This window comes from Tyto alba, unplaced genomic scaffold (genome assembly GCF_018691265.1).
Source record: "Tyto alba isolate M040663 unplaced genomic scaffold, T.alba_DEE_v4.0 Super-Scaffold_40, whole genome shotgun sequence".
Lineage (NCBI taxonomy): Eukaryota > Metazoa > Chordata > Aves > Strigiformes > Tytonidae > Tyto > Tyto alba.
The window spans coordinates 7,103,507-7,121,754 of NW_024881316.1; the positions used below are offsets into that span (position 1 = coordinate 7,103,507).

Genomic DNA, 18,248 nt, shown 5'->3' on the forward strand with positions numbered 1-18,248 from the left:
AATTTACAAAACCTGAGTTCTTAGCTGTCATCGCTTGCATCCAACAGATTGCTTACAGCTCATGCCTTCACTCACATCTAAAATGGCATCATGGAGGTATCACCTGGGCTATAATGACAGACATTACAGACTCTTAGACAGGCATTAATGTAAACCATGTCTTGGTAACCACAAGGCTTTTAAAGGAAGTTTAATGTCTGTTAATATCTTGGAACTTCACCCTTCCTCTTTCCTTTATTGTCCTCCCTCCCGCCCCCCAATAAATACTATATAAACGCACAAGCAACAATACATACATTCATACTTTTCAAAGACACAGTCTGCTCATACATTCCTGCGTATGGGACGTGTGATGAGCTGCAGCAGAAGGGATGGACATCTCCGTTATAATACATTTTCTCTGCTGCATGAAGTTTGGCAAAAGCAACTTGGTTCATACTGAGCTTGGTCTGTACTGAGAATATTCCTGGAGTTGTAAAAACTGTTCCACTGAAACCAATAATGCTTATTGTTTCTCCAAAATCACAGAATTTCTAAAGCACCACAGCAATGGTGCAAAGTGATACAAAGATTCTGTTGGCACTCAGAGGAGATGTACAATCTATTCCCATTCTTGGACCAAAACTTTCTCTATCCTTTCTTACACTATTTCCTCTCCACTTATCTGTCCTGCATCTTTATTTATGAAAACTTCTGAATCTTTCCAAACTAGATTTATTCTAACTTCCTCGGGACCCTCCACATGCTGCACCTAATGGCATCATTGGTCTACACTACTTCCACCTTTCCCTTCTGACGAGCAATTGCAACAGCAACAGGGAGAGTAAGGTGAATCCCAGGCTGTCTTTTGTGTACCAGCCTCCATGTCTGAGGTCAGTCTGCAGTGGAGTACTGCATTTTACTCTATTAATTTAGAAAGCAGGGCGAAGAACTCTGCACAGCACTATATCACCTGGATGGTCTGTAGGCATTTGGTAACAAGCAGAGAAGCTCTCCTGGGTCTTAGAGAGGCAGCTGAGGTCTGGGAATCACGATGTGTTTAGAAGCTCCCGTCCAAATCAACTCATGCTACTGTTTGAACAAAATTTGACTACAGTATGCTATGTGACACACACCAAATCTGTGGCACTCCAAGGCAGAGAAAAGGCCATAACAGCTAAAAGCTATAATGTTTTTATCTCCATGTCTTGTTGTTGATAACAATCACTGTTACTCCATTTTAAATGCCATAAATTCACTTGGGGACATTCTTTAATAATAACTGCTAGGAGTTTAAGCCGCAAATGTATTCTATGAATATACATATAAATACCTACAAGACCAACTCCTAAACTGTGACACAAGGCTATGAAACAGGTCATATGGTTTTAGGGACACTCACAAACTCAGCCTTTAGACTTCTACATTTGCTATGCAGCACACATTGTAACGGTGTTCTCTAGGAGAACATGGTGTCTCACACTACGGATGCATGGAAGAAAATTGAGTTATCCGTGTGGAAGAACAGATACTCTAGTCACTGGATGGTTTGGCAGCTATTGGAAGGCTGGAGAAGTTCAAAAGAAAGAAAATTAAGTTCCCAAACAAGTCTTCTGCTTGCATTAGAAATAGTCACTGATGGACTGTAATACAGTTCTAAGTTTCCTTCAGCGTAAAGGAGGCAGATATAACTCTCATGAACATATGGCAGAAGCACAAACTTCCACATAACATATCAGCAAAATCTGTATATTTATCAACACAAGTTCTACCACCTTTACTCAGTTTTTGTTTTATCCTAACTTAGAAACCTGGTGCCTACATAGAAACACACAAAATCACCCCTTCTATTATAGCACGTATTTTTTAGCCTTTCTGGCAGTAGTGATTAGCAACAATAATTGGTATTAGCAAAATAAACTCAAAGCCATTATACACTTTATGACACTGCAAGGAAAGACATTGCGGCTTCTTTAAGGAGATACCAATAGCACTTGAAATTACAACTGTGTTTAAAACACAAACAAGCAGACAAGCAAGCAAAGGAAAAAAAAAAAAGAGACCATCCACAATTTTGATGTTTAAAATATTTGTAATGCCACTAAATAATTTACAAAAATAAGGAAAGACTCCTACTGCCATATAGGCAAATTCTGTTTAAACTCCTAGAAGCTTCTTTTCTATTAATTTTAATGTATGAGTGTATGAGAAGAGGAAGCTACAGCCTAGTGCCTATATCAACTTTAATAAATAATATATTTTGCCATATTCATCTTCTAAACTAAGTAAATGACAAAAGTAGACCCTCAGAAGGACAGGATTTTCAAACCAGATTAATTCTCTTATACGAAAGCCTTAACCCAAAGGATTTTTCGTCTCCAAGGTTGTATTACTTGATGTAGCAGTGAAGTACATTCTCAAAGCAGCAGAAAACAGATGGAAAAATATATTGTGACACAGTTGGAGCATACATCTAAGCACACCTGCATGTTGGATTGCCATTTCATTGCATTTCCAACAGCTGCTTCTGCTTCCAGCATGGTGTTTCGACAGTCCAATTCACACAGCCTCAGAGTGCGGTCCTTCCCTCCCTGCTGTTAAAGCGGAATTAAGAGTTTCCCTCCTTTGAAGATAACCCTGCAATAAGTAGTTATCTGGGCTTTTGGGCTGCCAGCTATCCCAGGAAGCAAGCGAGCTCGGCGTGCCTGTGCCTCGCGCGCCCCGTCAGCGTCCCCCTGCAGTCCTTCTCCGGCCGCTCCGCTGGGAAAGGTGCCAGACCTTCACTTGACATCACAGCAAGTTTTCTAACCAGAAAACTTCATGAGAGGAAAAAGCTCGACATGCTCACTAGACCCAGGTTCATTTGGAAACTACTTTAAGTCTCAAAGTCCATGTCAGGGCAAGTTTCTGTCCACAGTGCTCCGAGACACAAAGTGCTGCTCTTAGCCTGGGCTCTGTGAGAGGCAGGGGCCATGGGAACTCCATTAAAGTCATCTTGGTCTTCTCGTTGATGTGTTGTTGTTGTAGCCCCACAGACTGTAAAGGAATTATGCTAGTTTATACCATCTAAGGTCTCTAATAGCTGAGATGAAGCCAAAAAGTGCAAGTACAGAAGAAATGAGGTTTTTGGAGAGGCTTTTTTTAGCAACAACAAATAAAAGGAAACATGAAATTTTATAACGTTTCAAAACAATGAATTCACAGTGTCTCATTAAAACAAATGGAAGTCTTAAATACGATAAGATAGTGAACATTCTCAATTTCGGAGAAAGGACAATTTTAAATATGGAAACAAAAACGGAGGGAAGTATTTTCCTGGACTGAGATCAGATATATTCAGCACAAATTATCCAATTTCTGTGCGACAATCTGATGATGATCTATACCAGGGAAATAGGAAGAACCACAAATATCTTTCTTCAACACAAGTCTCACCTGAGCAGTCCTTCTGCTGCTTAACATAAGCAAAAATTTTCTGCCAGAAAAAAAATCAAATTAGTATCTTTGTGTTGTTAGCATATTGGACAGTGCTATAGATCTGCTCCTACCAACTGATAAGCCAAAAAGAGTCACGAAAGCAACACAATTACTACAGCAATCACTTTAAGGCACTGAGGGAACTTCAAAAAGCAAAACTTTGACTTTACCAGTTCAATGCTCGAGAACACTAGGAATACGTAGTTTGGCTCTGAACTTGCACATGATTTGGCTTTCATTAGATTTTCTCTAACTTGGCAAGCCTCGGGTGTTCCAGCCTGGAACCTCTTGCCTCAAAACCACTGTCTCAGTTGGCTATTGTCAGCACCACCCTGGCTTTGCCAATCTCAAGTCCCGGAGTAGAGTCTATGGATAAACCGGGACATTTACTGAAGCTACGAAACAAAGTCCACTGAAGGCTATGGAGGAACCTCACCTTTTTAAAATGAACAGGGATTTCCAGAGGGCCTGAATTTGGATCCCTAAAGGGTGTCAGTCCTCTCTCTCTCCAAAGACTACAAAGGACAAACCCCAGAGCCTTTAAGATATTCATTTAAGCATTTTATTTAAGTAAGGTGAACTAAAGTGGTCTGTATCATCCATTTAAGAATAAAAACATATGGGTGAAGAATTGTTGCTGGGAAAACAAAACACACACAATTTTTTTTGCAGCCATGAGTTATGCATGAATATTTTTAGAAGTTAGTAAGTAATCATGCAGCACAGCCTCCAGACTCTCTTTGCAATTGTATCAGGTACTACCTTACAGTTGTGGGCAGCATGGAAAATAAGTGGCTCAAGCCTAGATGCAGGAGAGCTTTAAAGACAGAAATCTTTTTCTTCTTTTTATTTTGAATTAAAAATGTGCATAAAAATAAGACTGTAATGAGCTGCATGTAGAACAATCAAAATTATGAGGTATTTGCATTTCTTTTGCACCTTGAGCCAAACAACTACAAAATTATGCATAGGATTCTCTCAATCTGAACACAGTAAATATTAATAATCTCTGAATCAGCAATGAAATGTCTTTTGCCCCTGAACCCTGAAGAGAGACTTCCCAACTCAAAAAGTTGTAGTACAGTGACTGAGACCATATTTACAAGGCACCAAGCTGAGGCATATGTGTATAGCCTGTGAAAATAAAGCTGTGCCATCCCCCCCTCCCTTCTTTACACAGAGACATTTTAAAATTACCTGTTTGTCAGTTTTACAAATGTGTGTCTACGCAAGCAGCCCCCTGTGTGGCGCTGCGTTAGCAAGCAGGCATGCTTTCATTTGCACATTCTGATTTTACAATCGGAATTAAAACATTTGCTCTGTTCAGGGTGAGTTGATAAACAGGGATTTTAAAATTTCCTTTTTTTTTTTTTTTAAAAAAAATGTGAAAAATGAAAGAAAAATGTTCCTCTAGATGTATTATGCCTTTGGGCTCCATTTGAGGGAAGGGAAAAAAGACAGAGAAAGCTACTGTGAAGGTCACAGAGTGAAAGAACTTCCTCAGGGCACAGAATAAATTAAATCCCAAGGAAAAAATAAAATGTGATTTCCAGAGTGTGAGGCACAAACTCAAAATGACAATGATTGACAGCCAAACTATATCCGTGCAATATCGAAGACTGCACGTTCTCATTTACCTCAGTGTAGCCAGCAAGCGCCCATTAAACATCCGTCTGATGCCCAAATTAACCTTCTTGGCAAACTGAAAGAGGCACAAACTATCATAATCAACCTTTCATTATCACAGCAGCCTCTAGTTAAAGGGTCAGAATAATTGTGCCATCAGAGCCCTGATTGTTTTCAATCAACAGACGACTGGAGTGACAGCTCAGTGATGGAGTAGTTTGATGAAACCGCACCAGGCCTAATCAGAGCAGATGAAAGGAAGGCATGATTGGTGCAAATGAACAGTCGTGCCTCTCTTTTTCATTTACAATCTGAAATTACTCTTAAATTTACAGGGTTTTTTGTCCCTTATGAGTACCTCTGAAAGAATGTTTGACTTATTATGAGTTCTGACAGTGCAGAGTTATAAAACACAGGTAGGGTTTTCAGCCCAGGCTTTAAGTGGGTATTCAGCATAATTTTAACAAATTCACTCTTGAAAAGCTCAAAATTACTAAAGACATACAATGACCTAACCTTTCAGTGCTGTTTGATTAGCAGAACAATTTATCACAGCTCACATTCTTCATGATAATATTAAAAAAATAAGCAAGGATCTCTTGCAAATGTTTTCTCTTAGCCAGTATATTTATTGCATTATTGCTCTCCTGCTCTCTCTCTCTCTCACACACACACACAAAAAAAAAAAATTAAAGAACACTGCATTAATAACCCTTTTCCTCTTAGAATGAATAATGGAATCCAAGCAAGGGATTGTTTGGAGATGAAAGCAGAGACCAATTATCATGCCACTGACAGCATCAATATTTAGTTTTCTGGTGGGTTGGGTTATTCATTCCTACATTCTAAAGGGTAGGAAATTAATCGATCCCACTAGGTGTTTCTTATCTTACTCATTGGCACAGAATCAGAGTGCCTCGCAAATTAATAGGGGATAAAAACAAAACAAAACAAAACCTGGGGGCTGCTGAGGCAAAATTTTGAAAGAAAGGAAGATTCAAGTTCCCCTGTACCTCCTCAGCTACAGTTCACTTCCCCTCCCAGCGACACCCAGCTCCAGCCATGTGGCTTCCCATCCTCACAATGGTGCTGTAAATCAAAAGAACCTCTTTGTACCTCTGAAGGAAGCAAGTATTTCAAGCGAGGAGTGGCAAGTCTTTTGTTCTGTGATCTTGGTCATCATCAGATGTTCTGCAGTCTGTCAAGCATCACAAAATGTATACCAATGTTCAGGACAGCATACCAAAACAAAAAAGCAGCTTAGAAGCAGAGATTAATATTTGCCCGAAGGGGAAGTAGATAGGTAAGACTGATCCAAACACCAGAGGCTTTTAAGAAATTTTGTTTCCTGTACCTTTTCCTCACGTTACAGGATGGAAGTTTTAATTCCTTAAAAGTTTGGGGCTGTAAGCAGAACATTCATCTAAGTGGAAAATACACAAGTGCCCTCAACTGAAGCAGCTGTGAGCAGGCTTGCACATGCCTGCTGACACAGAAGATGCCATTTTCACTTGTTCCTGTTTAATTTGTTGAAGTCTACTGTTGATCTACGTAGGTTGGAAGGAACAGGCTTCTCTGATGCTTTTTCTTTTTACAGCAACAAAGGTCTTGCTACCCTCAGATAGCGTGAAGGCTCCAGCCCAGCCCAATTAAGGAAGATCTATTAGCTCTGAGTTCTAGATAAAAGCAGCATGACAAAAGTTGCCCAGTCTGCTAGTGATTTGGCAAATACTTCCCCCCAGTGCTTCCACTCGCTTGACAGGTGCGTTTCACCTTCCCTCCTGTTTCAAGTATTAGAACACCCAACCTTTTCCAAGTATAAAGACACTGTTTACGATATACATATGGATTAGTGAACTCTTGGGAATGACCCCAAAACATTCCTAACACCCCAATGAAGAAGGGAAGTAACAGTTTGGGAAGCTGCCACCACGTGCTGTGTTGGATGGAGCAGAGAGAGGCTCAGAAGCAAACATGCTTCTCTCTAAACAGATACCAGAGTCTCACATTCACATTTTCCCACCGCAAGGATCACGCCACATATTCAAAGATGCTGTCATTCTGCTATTTGTCCCCAGCTGCTACCCAGCCAACCCCACCCTAGTGCTAAACCCCCGCTTCAGCAGCGGCACTGGTTTTGTGTACGAGGAGGCTCCCTGAAGTGCATCCCACAGTGGTGTCTGAGAGCACAGCTGTCAGGAAAGACCAAAGACACATCTTTCCAGACCCAAGCACAATCACTGCCATCCAGTCATAGACCAAGAGCTTCGCAGATGGTCAGGGTTTGGAGGACTGAGGGATCAGACAGTAGGCTCGGGCAACAGAGAGGGAAGCCAAATATAAATGAGTTATGACTTCAGGAAATACGTGGCCCAAAAAGAAGATTAAAGAATCCCAGGGCTCATTAGATCTGGAGAATGAAAGCACTTGTTAGTGTATGTCCCCCTGACCTCTTACCAGTCTCTGCAAAAGCTGCTGTGGATTTGTCCAGAGTACTACTTCAGGAAGCTCTTGGACTGACTGCTAAATAAGAAGTGCTATACCTCTTGGTTGGAGTTTTGCTGGTTTGGCATCTACATGATGTCAAGATGACAACACGCAACTTCCAGATCACCAGCCCGGCAGTCTGTAAGCCACTTTCCAAGAGACAGAAATTTGATTTTGATCTTTCAGCTCTGCATAGCATGCAGCAAGCAGAGTCGTTGGCCAAATTCTGTCTAGCTGCATGAATGATGCATTTCGTGATATTATACTGTGATTAGAGGTACATAATGCATCTGTATTAATAGCAAAAATTTATCAAAATTAGTGGCATTAAAATGAATCACAGTGTATTAAAAATACTTCTTAATTTTTCTCAAGTGCTGGTAAGACCTAGCTTCTTAAAGCATTTAAGTTGTAATGCATCAATCACCAGTTGCCTGATTTCCTCACAGGGCTGTTAGACAAATATATTGCCTTGCACAGTCTTCAACAAGTACAAGGGGGCTACATAATCTACGTGTCTTTGGCAGATTTCTTAGTCATAATTAAACAGCTCCATTAGTAACAATGTTAACAGCTGTACTTCTGTCTCCAGAATGTTTAATAAATGTTTCCACACAACATCCTTGTGAGGAAGGGGTGAATTCTTCATCCCAAAGACAAACTCTCCACCAACCAAATACAGTCCCTTGCATTCTCAGTCCAGTGCTTTGCTGCAAGCTTTCTTCCTCCCTGGTGCTACATGATGACACCGGCCTTCCCAAAAGGGACGTTATTTTATCAAAATGATTGTGAAAGTGACAGTGCTAGTTTCATTTTTTACATATGTGTTGCCTATGAAACACATAGAAAAAATGCCACTTTTATAATAACAGTTAAGAATAAAATGCACTTTTCAAAATTCTAGTCACTTCTTTTACACGCTTTATCCAATGCATTTATTTTACCATTTCTTATATTTACTGGAAAGAGACTAGACAGAAGCCTACCTAGAAGACACTGACTAACCTCATTAAAAATGTTTCAGCTCTTCAGACTTGCAATAAAATAACTATGATCAAAAAATCAGCTTTACAAAAGGCTAGTCGAACCACATTAATATATAACATTATATATGGTAACGAATCATATTCTATTAAAGCAAAAAGTTACTATAATGGAAAAACTAAACTTCTCATCTACTCGAGCTTGAAGTGAAGTAAGGTAGGGACAGAAGGTAAACTCTCAGCTGTTGTAAATTATCACAGCTCATGGAAGTTTGCCATTTTACACCTTCTGGGGAATCTGAACTTCAAAATTATATAGCACTTTCCTTCCAAGTATCTCAAAGCAATTTATAAGCAGTAAAACTTGAGCTTCTCAGAGAAGCGTACGTTTCAACCATTTTCCCAACACAGAAACTAAAAGAGAGAAAAAATAAGTGATATGACAGAAGACAGCAACATTACAGCTGACACAGTCAAAATCTCCCATCCTCTCAAGATGTCCACAACTAAGTCTCTTTACTCCACTACCAAAATTACGTGGAGATTTTTCTGCTCCGTGCCACAGAACAAAGTCTGGTGAGATGTAGGCATCTGAAACTGAGGACAAAACAGATCGTTAAATGTCATCTGACAAAAGTGTTTGAGATATTTTTGCAGCTAAAAAGTACATCTCCATGCAGACAATAAAACACTGCATTTTTTTCTTAACCTTCTTGAAGCAGCAAATACAAAACTATCCTGTAGTTTGCCTCAACAGAAGTGCTTTCCTGGGTGATTAAGTCCTCAAATTAGGGAGCGGTTTCCTTGCCAGTCATTTGAATCTGCTCTAAAAAGCAGTTCAAATGTGCTTCTTGCACCTAACTCATTATTCTGCCATCATGGAAGGAAGAGGCAAGGCCCAGTGCAATCCCTACCAGTGACAATCCATGCACAATTGTGTGTTTAAAACCCACACGAGCTCGCGTGTAGTCCCTATTACAACAGACTCTACAGCGACCACACTACTGACAACCACTCTATTTCCCTGTGCGCCGCAATGACAATCACACCTGGGAGTGTACACAAATAAAATAAATGAGCCGGGACTGATCACACTAGAAAGGTTCTACTTACTCCTGCAATCAAAGTAAACTTTGTTTTACCACGATCATCAGAAAGGAGAGTCGAGGGTGACAATCTATCCAGAGCAAATCAAACCAATGAAACCAAACCCAAAATATGGCATCTGGAGACAGAACCTCACTTTTTCATTTCAAACAGATCCAGACATAGACAGCCAGAAATGACAAGCAAGCCTCCCTATCATAAACATTCCTAAAATGTAGCTTCATAGGTTCCTAAAACCTCTGGAGACTAATAGATCTGCCTCTCTTTAATAACTGGATCAAACAGCAGAAAGCTCTGAGGTAACATCTTGCCATCCATTTCCTAACACATCACAAAATGCTCAAGTTTGGACCCTCCATCATTTGTTGTGATGTCAAAACAAACACTGTTAGGTGCTTTACCTCTGATAAGTTTTTCTGAAGTTGCAATGAACAGAAGCTCATCTCTTGAAAAACACAGCTGTCTAACTAGGGCTCTTAACTGTGATTTGATATCAGTTTAAGGAGATCGAAGTTTACAATAGCATTTCTCTTTTCTCAAAGAGGGTGAGGACAGAGCTCATGGGAGGTGGAAGAAGAGGAATTGCCCGCCCCCAGCAGTGATCATGTCAAAATCTAGAATTGCTCGTCTTTATTTTTAAAGGAAACATTCAGGATGACATAAAAAGCACTGAAACTTTCCATAGTCACATTCAGCATTAATATAAGTTGCTGGTACATAATTATAAGTGAAAATGACAATCTTTTACCATCTGATACACATTGTTTTTATTGCTATTCCTATTGTGTTATTTTCCCCCATGAAGTATATTTTAGAAGTATAGTGGCTCTCTGTGGAGACAGGAATCTACAGCTTTCATCACTAAAAATTGTTACAGAATGAAATAGGCACAAAATCAACAAAAATCTATAAAAATGCAATTCAGCTCTGAAAATTAGTCTAAATGGTTCTTGAATGTAGAAGAATTCCTATTTCTTTCTACCCTATTGTTAGTGTATAATTTCCTAAGGATTTAATAGGCAAATCCAACGAATCATATAAAAATGTATCATTTTCTATAATAATATTGGCAACAGCTATACAGGGCTTCTATGTCATTAGTATCTTAGGTCCCACATAAAAACGTACATCAGAGTACTTATTCTCCTTTGTTGTTTATATATAGGTATGCTCTCAAAATGCCATGTTACCACAAAAATCACCAAGGTCAATTTTTCCAAGTGTAATCACCAGGTGGTTTTTTTTTTTTTCATTTCTTTTTTTTTTTTTTTTTTTAAAGGAGTGACATCACCAGCACCTTCACAAGAACTTTATTTCCGTTTTTTTCTGCTTTACTATTTTAATAAACCAATTAATTCCTCTGACAAGGACGGTGTCACTTACCCTTCTGGGTCTCACAGACAAAAGCTGTCTGAATGCCCCCTACTCTCTCCCAGCCACTTCAGCCCCGCAGTTAACAAACATTAGCCACTGAGGTCCACGTTACACATTAGTAAACCTGATTCTTCAACTCTGAAGCGCTGTCGGAACCTTATTTTAACGTGGATGGGCCCACTAATATTAACTGTGGGAACATTTAGGCCTTTTCCTCTCAGCAGACAATTTACTTCTGCTTTCTCAAATCCTGTGAAGAATGTGCCTCAGAGGACAGCATGACAACAACAAAGTTACGTATGTGTTTTAGGAGGTGGTATTTCTTTTGGCTGTTTTTTCACAAAGGGATATTTTTCCCCAATTGCTTCTTTAAATGCAAAAAGAACAAGCAAGTACACTAGCAGAAGCTCACTTTGCTTTTTTGAGAATAGAATAGCTTCCTTTTAATCAAATCACATCTTCTTAATGATGTCAATTTTATTGACTTTGATTTAATCCCCACATGACGGGCTTCAGATTAATGCAAAAACTATTGGTTTTGAGTTAATTTTTCAAAATCAACTAACTGTCCTAAGAATGTAATTTCTTTTAAAAAGTGACTTAAACACTTAGAGCCACAATTGTAAATGCGTTTAAGATCCCAAACGTATCTCATGGATTGGGAATGTCAGACCTTCCCTACTACAAGATTAGAACAAACATAAATTTATTAATTAAACCACCTAAATCACATCTGAAGCAAACTGAAACAACTGCAACTGCTGAAAGGTGAACCTCATAAAATTCAGACCTATACGGTTTCACACGCACTGGGCTCCACCCTCAAGGAGCAGTCTGAAAGCTTTTCAGCACAGATTCTCACTTCAGAGACGGTGATCTTTCCATCTGTCATTACTACCCCACATAGACCTCTAGCTTGGAAGCCACTTCACAGTGAGGTTTCTTAAGATCTTTTTGACAAATGCATTTGTCGTCATTTCTTCCGCTTCTCCCTGGCACACAGGAGTCCGAGGTGATCAAAGGAGTATAAGGACCCCTTTGTCATAAGGCAACGAAACTCCCAGCTCTGCAGCTCCTTCCCACATCGGAAGGTGCCAGGGGTCTCCCTGTTGGAGTAATCAAGGACGTGCAGGAGTGCTACTGCACTTCCATCTCCTTGCCTCCTCACCCCCCTGGAGCCACCAGGGTCCTGGTGCTGGCGAAGGAGTGGTAACAAGGGACAACAGCTAGTCAGACCTCAGCGGTCATGCAGAACTAACCCAGTTAAAAGCAGGTCCAGACATATGAGTGCAAATTTACTTCTTCAGAATTTACACATTTAGTTTAGGTACTTAGCCCCAAAACTAGATTCCAGCTATCTTACCATATTGATGACGATTTGTATGGTTTTAGGCAACCTGGAATTCTATTTTCTTTCTCCATCTTTTTTGGCCCCATAGATACAAACAGAAGTAATGCCTCTACCAGCTCCCAAAGGAAAACTTGGTAAAATACGGAGCTAAGAATTCTCAAAAGAGCTTCTCGTTTTCTATCATTCTCCACAAGCTTAAATCCATCAGAAACAGTGTTAAACAGCTTTACTGGGATTTTGAAAGAGCAGCGATTACTAACATTTGTATTGCTGAGTGGAAGACATTAACTAAGATAGTAAGAACAGATTGCCTCATTTGATCATCCATGGTATCTCTGGGTTTTACACTTTTATTTATATTGTTCTTTTATTTAACTTAAAAATGAAACTTATGTCTATTTCCAACCATGCCTGGCTTTCACAACACCCTGAGCAACTTTATTTTTTGTAACCGTACACGTGCATATTAATACAATTATACTTCAGTCAATCTCCAGTAGGTCAGTGCCACAAAGAACATAACAGTCAACACAACCTCCACCATAATAGACTAATTCAAATGCAGAATGCAGTATCACAGACGTGGTCTTGCTGTGTGCACACCTTGGTGTCCTTTTTTGGCTTTCTAAATCAAAACGCACATCCATTGCTTAGCTGATGAAGTGACCTAAATTCCAGAGCTGTGGGCACAGCAGCCTTCCTAAATACTGGTGCGATGCTCTGTGCAGTCCTGAAGTTAATCTGAGATAAATAAGGTGATGTGATATTACTGCAGGACACTGAGGCAAAAGTAATGCCCTCCGATAAATATCTACTGCTCACAGCAATAGCAGCAAAATAATCGAGTTTTCTGATTAGAACTGACATGTATCAGAAAGAAAATTAGAAGAACACACAGTTATTCCTAACAAAAATGTAGTTTTAATATAGAAAATCCCTTTATATATATCTATACTTGATGAATAACTGTAACAAGATTAGCTAACACTCAAGAAACAACAGACAAACTTTCAAAAGTTCGGAACAAAAGCATATACAGAGTTCACAAAACTTTACGGTAAAGGACAAGATTAAGAGCCCATTAGGTTTAAGCTTAGGCAGACAAAGAGGGAAGGTGTTTCATAAAGTAAGGGGACAATGCCAAGAGGGGCAGCGTTCATTTTCACTGTAAGCCAAGGTGCCATTACTATTACAAACGATGCAGAAATCGTACCAGGAAAAACGTGCGTGACCTGAGCAGAGCAGCAGTGTGAGATTCTGCTGCCTGCATCCACTGACCCCGCTCCACTGCAGCCTGCAAGAACCCTGTCTAGCTTCAGTGGACACTGATCTTCCTGCAGATCCTGTGCCACAGCTGCCAGTTGGGCCTATATATATAACGGATACCCTACCAAAAAAGCTTCACATACCTATGTTTATAAAAATTAATCCCACACAGGGAGTCTGGAGAGACCTTAAGGAACACTACCACCACACACAGGCAATTCAGGTGAGATAGCTGTGATTATGAAGATCAGCCTTGGGAAAAGGAAACCTACATGCTATCTACCACAGGTTATGTTTTCACACTATTTTTACGAGGGTAACTATGTAACCTTGTTTGCAGCAAGTCATGATGCACAGTGGTCCGGCACAGTGGACACTGGGATTCAAAGGTGGCTCTTTGGCACTTTTATGTAAACTACTCAGTAAAAGGGTGCTAAAAAGGGCATGAAAACACAGTAAAACATGCATGGGCAATATGCTAATTTTCCCATACAGCCTCATCAACTTATCTCGGCCTTGATATGCATCAAACTCCTTTTTTCTCTCTTATGCCTCTGGACGAGAGGCTGACAGCCACATTTTTGTGTGGTGGCTTTCTACTTAGGGTAAACACTCGCCAGGGACGAGCATTAGGCCACCAGACGTATTTTCACTTACTGCCCAAGAGAGCACTTAAGCTTATTTCTTGAACAGTGAAAGGCCAATATACTATTTAAACACAACATTGATTACTGAGATGCTCTCCTTTGTTTACTATTTTCTGTCATTACTTGTTTTGCAGTAAAACTTAAGTTCACGTTTAGAAAGACACTTAGTCCACATTTCATCAAAACATATATATATATACCCCCAAGAGACATGAATTTTGCTCTCTCCATATTAAAAATTGCTCTGTAGAATCAAAAGACTGACAAAAAAAAAATATAAAATCAAGTACTACACTGACGGAACGGCAGGCTTGTACTAGGACATGACAACCCACTTTAGAAACTGCTGTTCTGCATAGGAAAATGGGGGTATCACTGGCGACGCATGGAAGATGTCTGTGGCCCTGTATTCAGCAGAGAACTGTTCCATCATAACAGCCTGCTGTAATGCATACACTGCAAAATTTCCTACAGTGCTGAACTCTGGGATTTCTGCTGGAGAATACTTCTGGCCCTCCAAAAATGCCAGCAGGAGATTCAAAATGGAGCTCAAGCATAAGAAAAGACAGTTGAAAATGGGGCACCACACTCTCACGTAGAAAAGGATAAACAGGATTGTAATAAGAAAATTAGATTTGTACATTTGTTTTTATAAAATAGATGCTTAACAACTCATATTGACCTGTAACACTGTAGTGTTCATGACTTTTACTTTTTTGTTTATTCAAGCAAAGACACTTCTCTACTGCAGAGGCCAAAGACTGATTTTGCACATCACATCCACAGTAACAAAATGAATAACTAGTGCTAGACTTTCATATGTGAAACAACTCCTTTATGAACACAAGATCACGAGCTGCACACAGGGAAGTTAACAGGGCTGCAATGTCTTGGGAGCCTTGTCCTGGAAAACACACCACATAGTTGCATGCTTTCTAGCTGAATAAACTACTCATGCAGTTTTATCTACCAATTTGTCCTAGATTGCTTGCTTAACAGTTGATTACTGAGAAACTGAGTTGCATGGCAAAGCAAAAACCCAAGAAAAAAAACCTGCTCAGACGTAACATCAGAAGTAGTACTGGCAAAGACTAGAATTGATCTATTTTTAGTGTTAGCTGTTTTAAAAATTTATATCCTTTAACATCCTGCTTAACCAATAGCAGAGAATGAAGTAACTAATCTATACCGATCTCATGTTAAGATTTTTTGCCAAGTGTGACCTGAGAGTTCACCGTGGATCAAGTGCAGCACTTAATGCAGTATCTTTTGATCAACGTACTGCTGGGAGACAGAATGATCCAGTGGATATTTCTATCTGTATTAGTATGATCCTTGAAATATGAACATTCAAACTCCATAACACTCGAGTTTTCAATCCTGAATATGAGAAGGCGTAACTATATGACAGCTAAAGCTAAGATCAGATTTTTACTTAAATCTTTGGCTTGCTTTCTACTTGCTAAGGTTCCAATGAGAAGCCCTCTACTGCTAGATTTCTCTGAGAACACATTTTGTCCTACAGGGTTGGTTACCTTTTCAATTATCAAGGGAAAGAATTCATCTGCTTCCTTAAAGTAGAGCCAATGAGCCTTTCTAGTAATGGCCAATTATGAGAAGTTTATGTCCTCATCATGACCATTTCCTGTGAAAAAAAGAAAAAACCAACATGCTGCACAGCCCAAGCTGAAGAGGCAAAATACCAGAAGAAATTGATTTTTTTCCTCCAATTTCTTCAGGATTCATCCTTGTCTTCCTTCAGTTTTTTTATTTAATCCTGTCTTCCATGTCACTGCTTTAAGTTTATTCGCAGTTTAATGCAACTAAAAAATCATAAGTTTCATATATACAAAATAATATTTCATGATCTCACATGCTAGTAAAATGTAAATACTCAATATGAAACCAAATCCTATGACAACTTGTAATCATTGTTACTGGCTTAGCTTGGCTAAAAAAAAAAAAAAAAATCTAATGATGGAGGCTAGTAAATTGCTCCAATTTCACAACCTACAGATGTTTTCTGGTGGGCTTTCTTTTTTGTTGTTTATTTGTTTTAAGAAATAGAACATGATATTCCTTGTCTATTGTCTCTGCTAAAAATAGGACACTTACATCAAGCCAAAGAGTTTCATAAGAATTTAATAAGTAGAAAAAGGAATTAACTACTTAGTTTGTCCACTCTACCCTGGTCTGGAAGTCACATTTTTCTTTTGGAAAGAATCAACAGGAATTAATCCAGTATTCTACATTAGCCCACATGCTCGTATACTGACATTAATATTACTATTTAACTTTCTCAAACTTGCTTTTTTCAAGGTTAGACTTCACCATACTCACTAAAATTGGGCAATTATTAATTGGTAGTCTAACAAAAATCCAAAACGTGACAGATAGGAGCTGCAGTCAGTCCAGTTTAAATCACATTCAAGCATCACTCTGTGTACACATTTTGATGCATTAAAATAACTGCCTTAATCTTTATGTGCATGAGGATGGAATCGCCCAGTGGACATGGGGAATTTCAACCGGTGAAAATAACCGTGCTCTGCAGACAGTGGCACCCTTCCTAGAGGTTCTCTGAGGGAAGCTTTAATTTGTGCTTAGGGCTTCACTGGAGCCCTACTAGTAAAGGTGCCTCGGGGACACGGTGAATTCATATTGCCATAACACGCGTGCATGTGTGTGAGCAGAAGGCCACACTAGTCACAGGTAAGACAGACAAATCAAACGATAGCATCCCCCCATCAGCTTTTCTATTATCTGCCCCACTTTGTGCCAATTTCCTCCAGCTTCCCCAACACCTCTTGCTTTGCTGTTCTTCCTGAAGACATGGGAGGGGGATTTGTCAAAGTCAATGAGCACTTTATTACAGTGAGAGTGCTCAGTAATGAACAATTCAGCAATTTAATGAGATTCTGTAGATCTGTCTCCAGCCTGTCCATCAAGTTTCACTTCTATAAAGCACCCTGACACTAATCCTCTGGCATACCCAATCTTCACCCTGGGCTGAATATTAGATTCTTCCATGGTATATTGCATTACCACTATAACCTTAGCAAAAATGATGAACTTAACTACACTTGAGGCAATATAGCTGGTCTGATTTGATTTTCTTCTATTGGGTTGACTATGAGGGAATTACTTATTTACTAAGATAAAGCAAAAAAACCAGTTTCTTATTGCCTTCTGAATGCCTACGTTGGTAAATATTTATGTGTGTCTTAATTCATTCTGGGCACCTGGAATATTTATAAATATATATTTATTCCTAGTTGTACAGACTGAATTAAAAGGACACATGCACGTTTTGCCTGAAGCAGAAAACTAGTTTAAAAAAATTATTCGGAACAGGATTAGTAACCTTTAGAGAGGCAATTATGATAACACTTAAATGAACAGTGTGGAGTTTGTTGTCACTCAGAAAGCAGCATATTACCTGTAAGTATCTCTCCCCAGTATGACCCTGCAACAGAAACAGAAGCTTTGTCATACTTGCCTCACAAAGTGTTCATTGACTGGGGTGCACACAATTAAGAAAATTATTTATGAGTTCTTCCTGCAGGACAGGACAATGACACAAGATTTAAAAACTCCCACTCCCCCAACTTTGTTTCCATAGGTTGCAGAGAGCATATTACTCCGGATATGCTTACTCATTACTGAGCTGGCATTGTTACACTTGCATGGCTTTCTGTAACAACTTTTCTAGCAAAAGTATACCCGAAAATGTAGCTAGGAGACTTCAATGACCCTTCAGAGAAATTATGTTAAAACCCAATTGTCCAATCATCCATGTCCCATATATGAACTTGTACATCAAAATGTTTTCTGATAAAGGGAATAGGGGCTAGGACTCCAGAATATCAGGCCTGAAAAAAAAAACAAACCAAACCCACCATCATGGGTACTCTGCTGGAGGTTCTGTTATAGAAACATCTGCCAGAGAGT

At 39.4% G+C, this 18,248-nt stretch overlaps 1 protein-coding gene across 31 annotated transcripts in view; it reads right to left on the reverse strand.

Moving 5' to 3' along the window:
* The window catches only part of KLHL32 (kelch like family member 32), a 152,445-nt gene that overhangs the window by 43,032 nt on the left and 91,165 nt on the right, over positions 1-18,248 (reverse strand). For 23 of the 31 annotated variants that reach the window (XR_006166375.1, XR_006166374.1, XR_006166376.1 and 20 more), the window contains one exon: positions 17,737-17,763. The exons of the other annotated variants lie outside the window; for them this stretch is intronic. Coding sequence is in view for 19 of the 23 variants with exons in the window: in XM_042802930.1 (XP_042658864.1) it covers positions 17,737-17,763 (27 nt within the window). In the remaining 4 variants the exon portion in view is untranslated. The remainder of the gene's footprint in view (positions 1-17,736; positions 17,764-18,248) is intronic. 31 annotated transcript variants of the gene reach the window in all.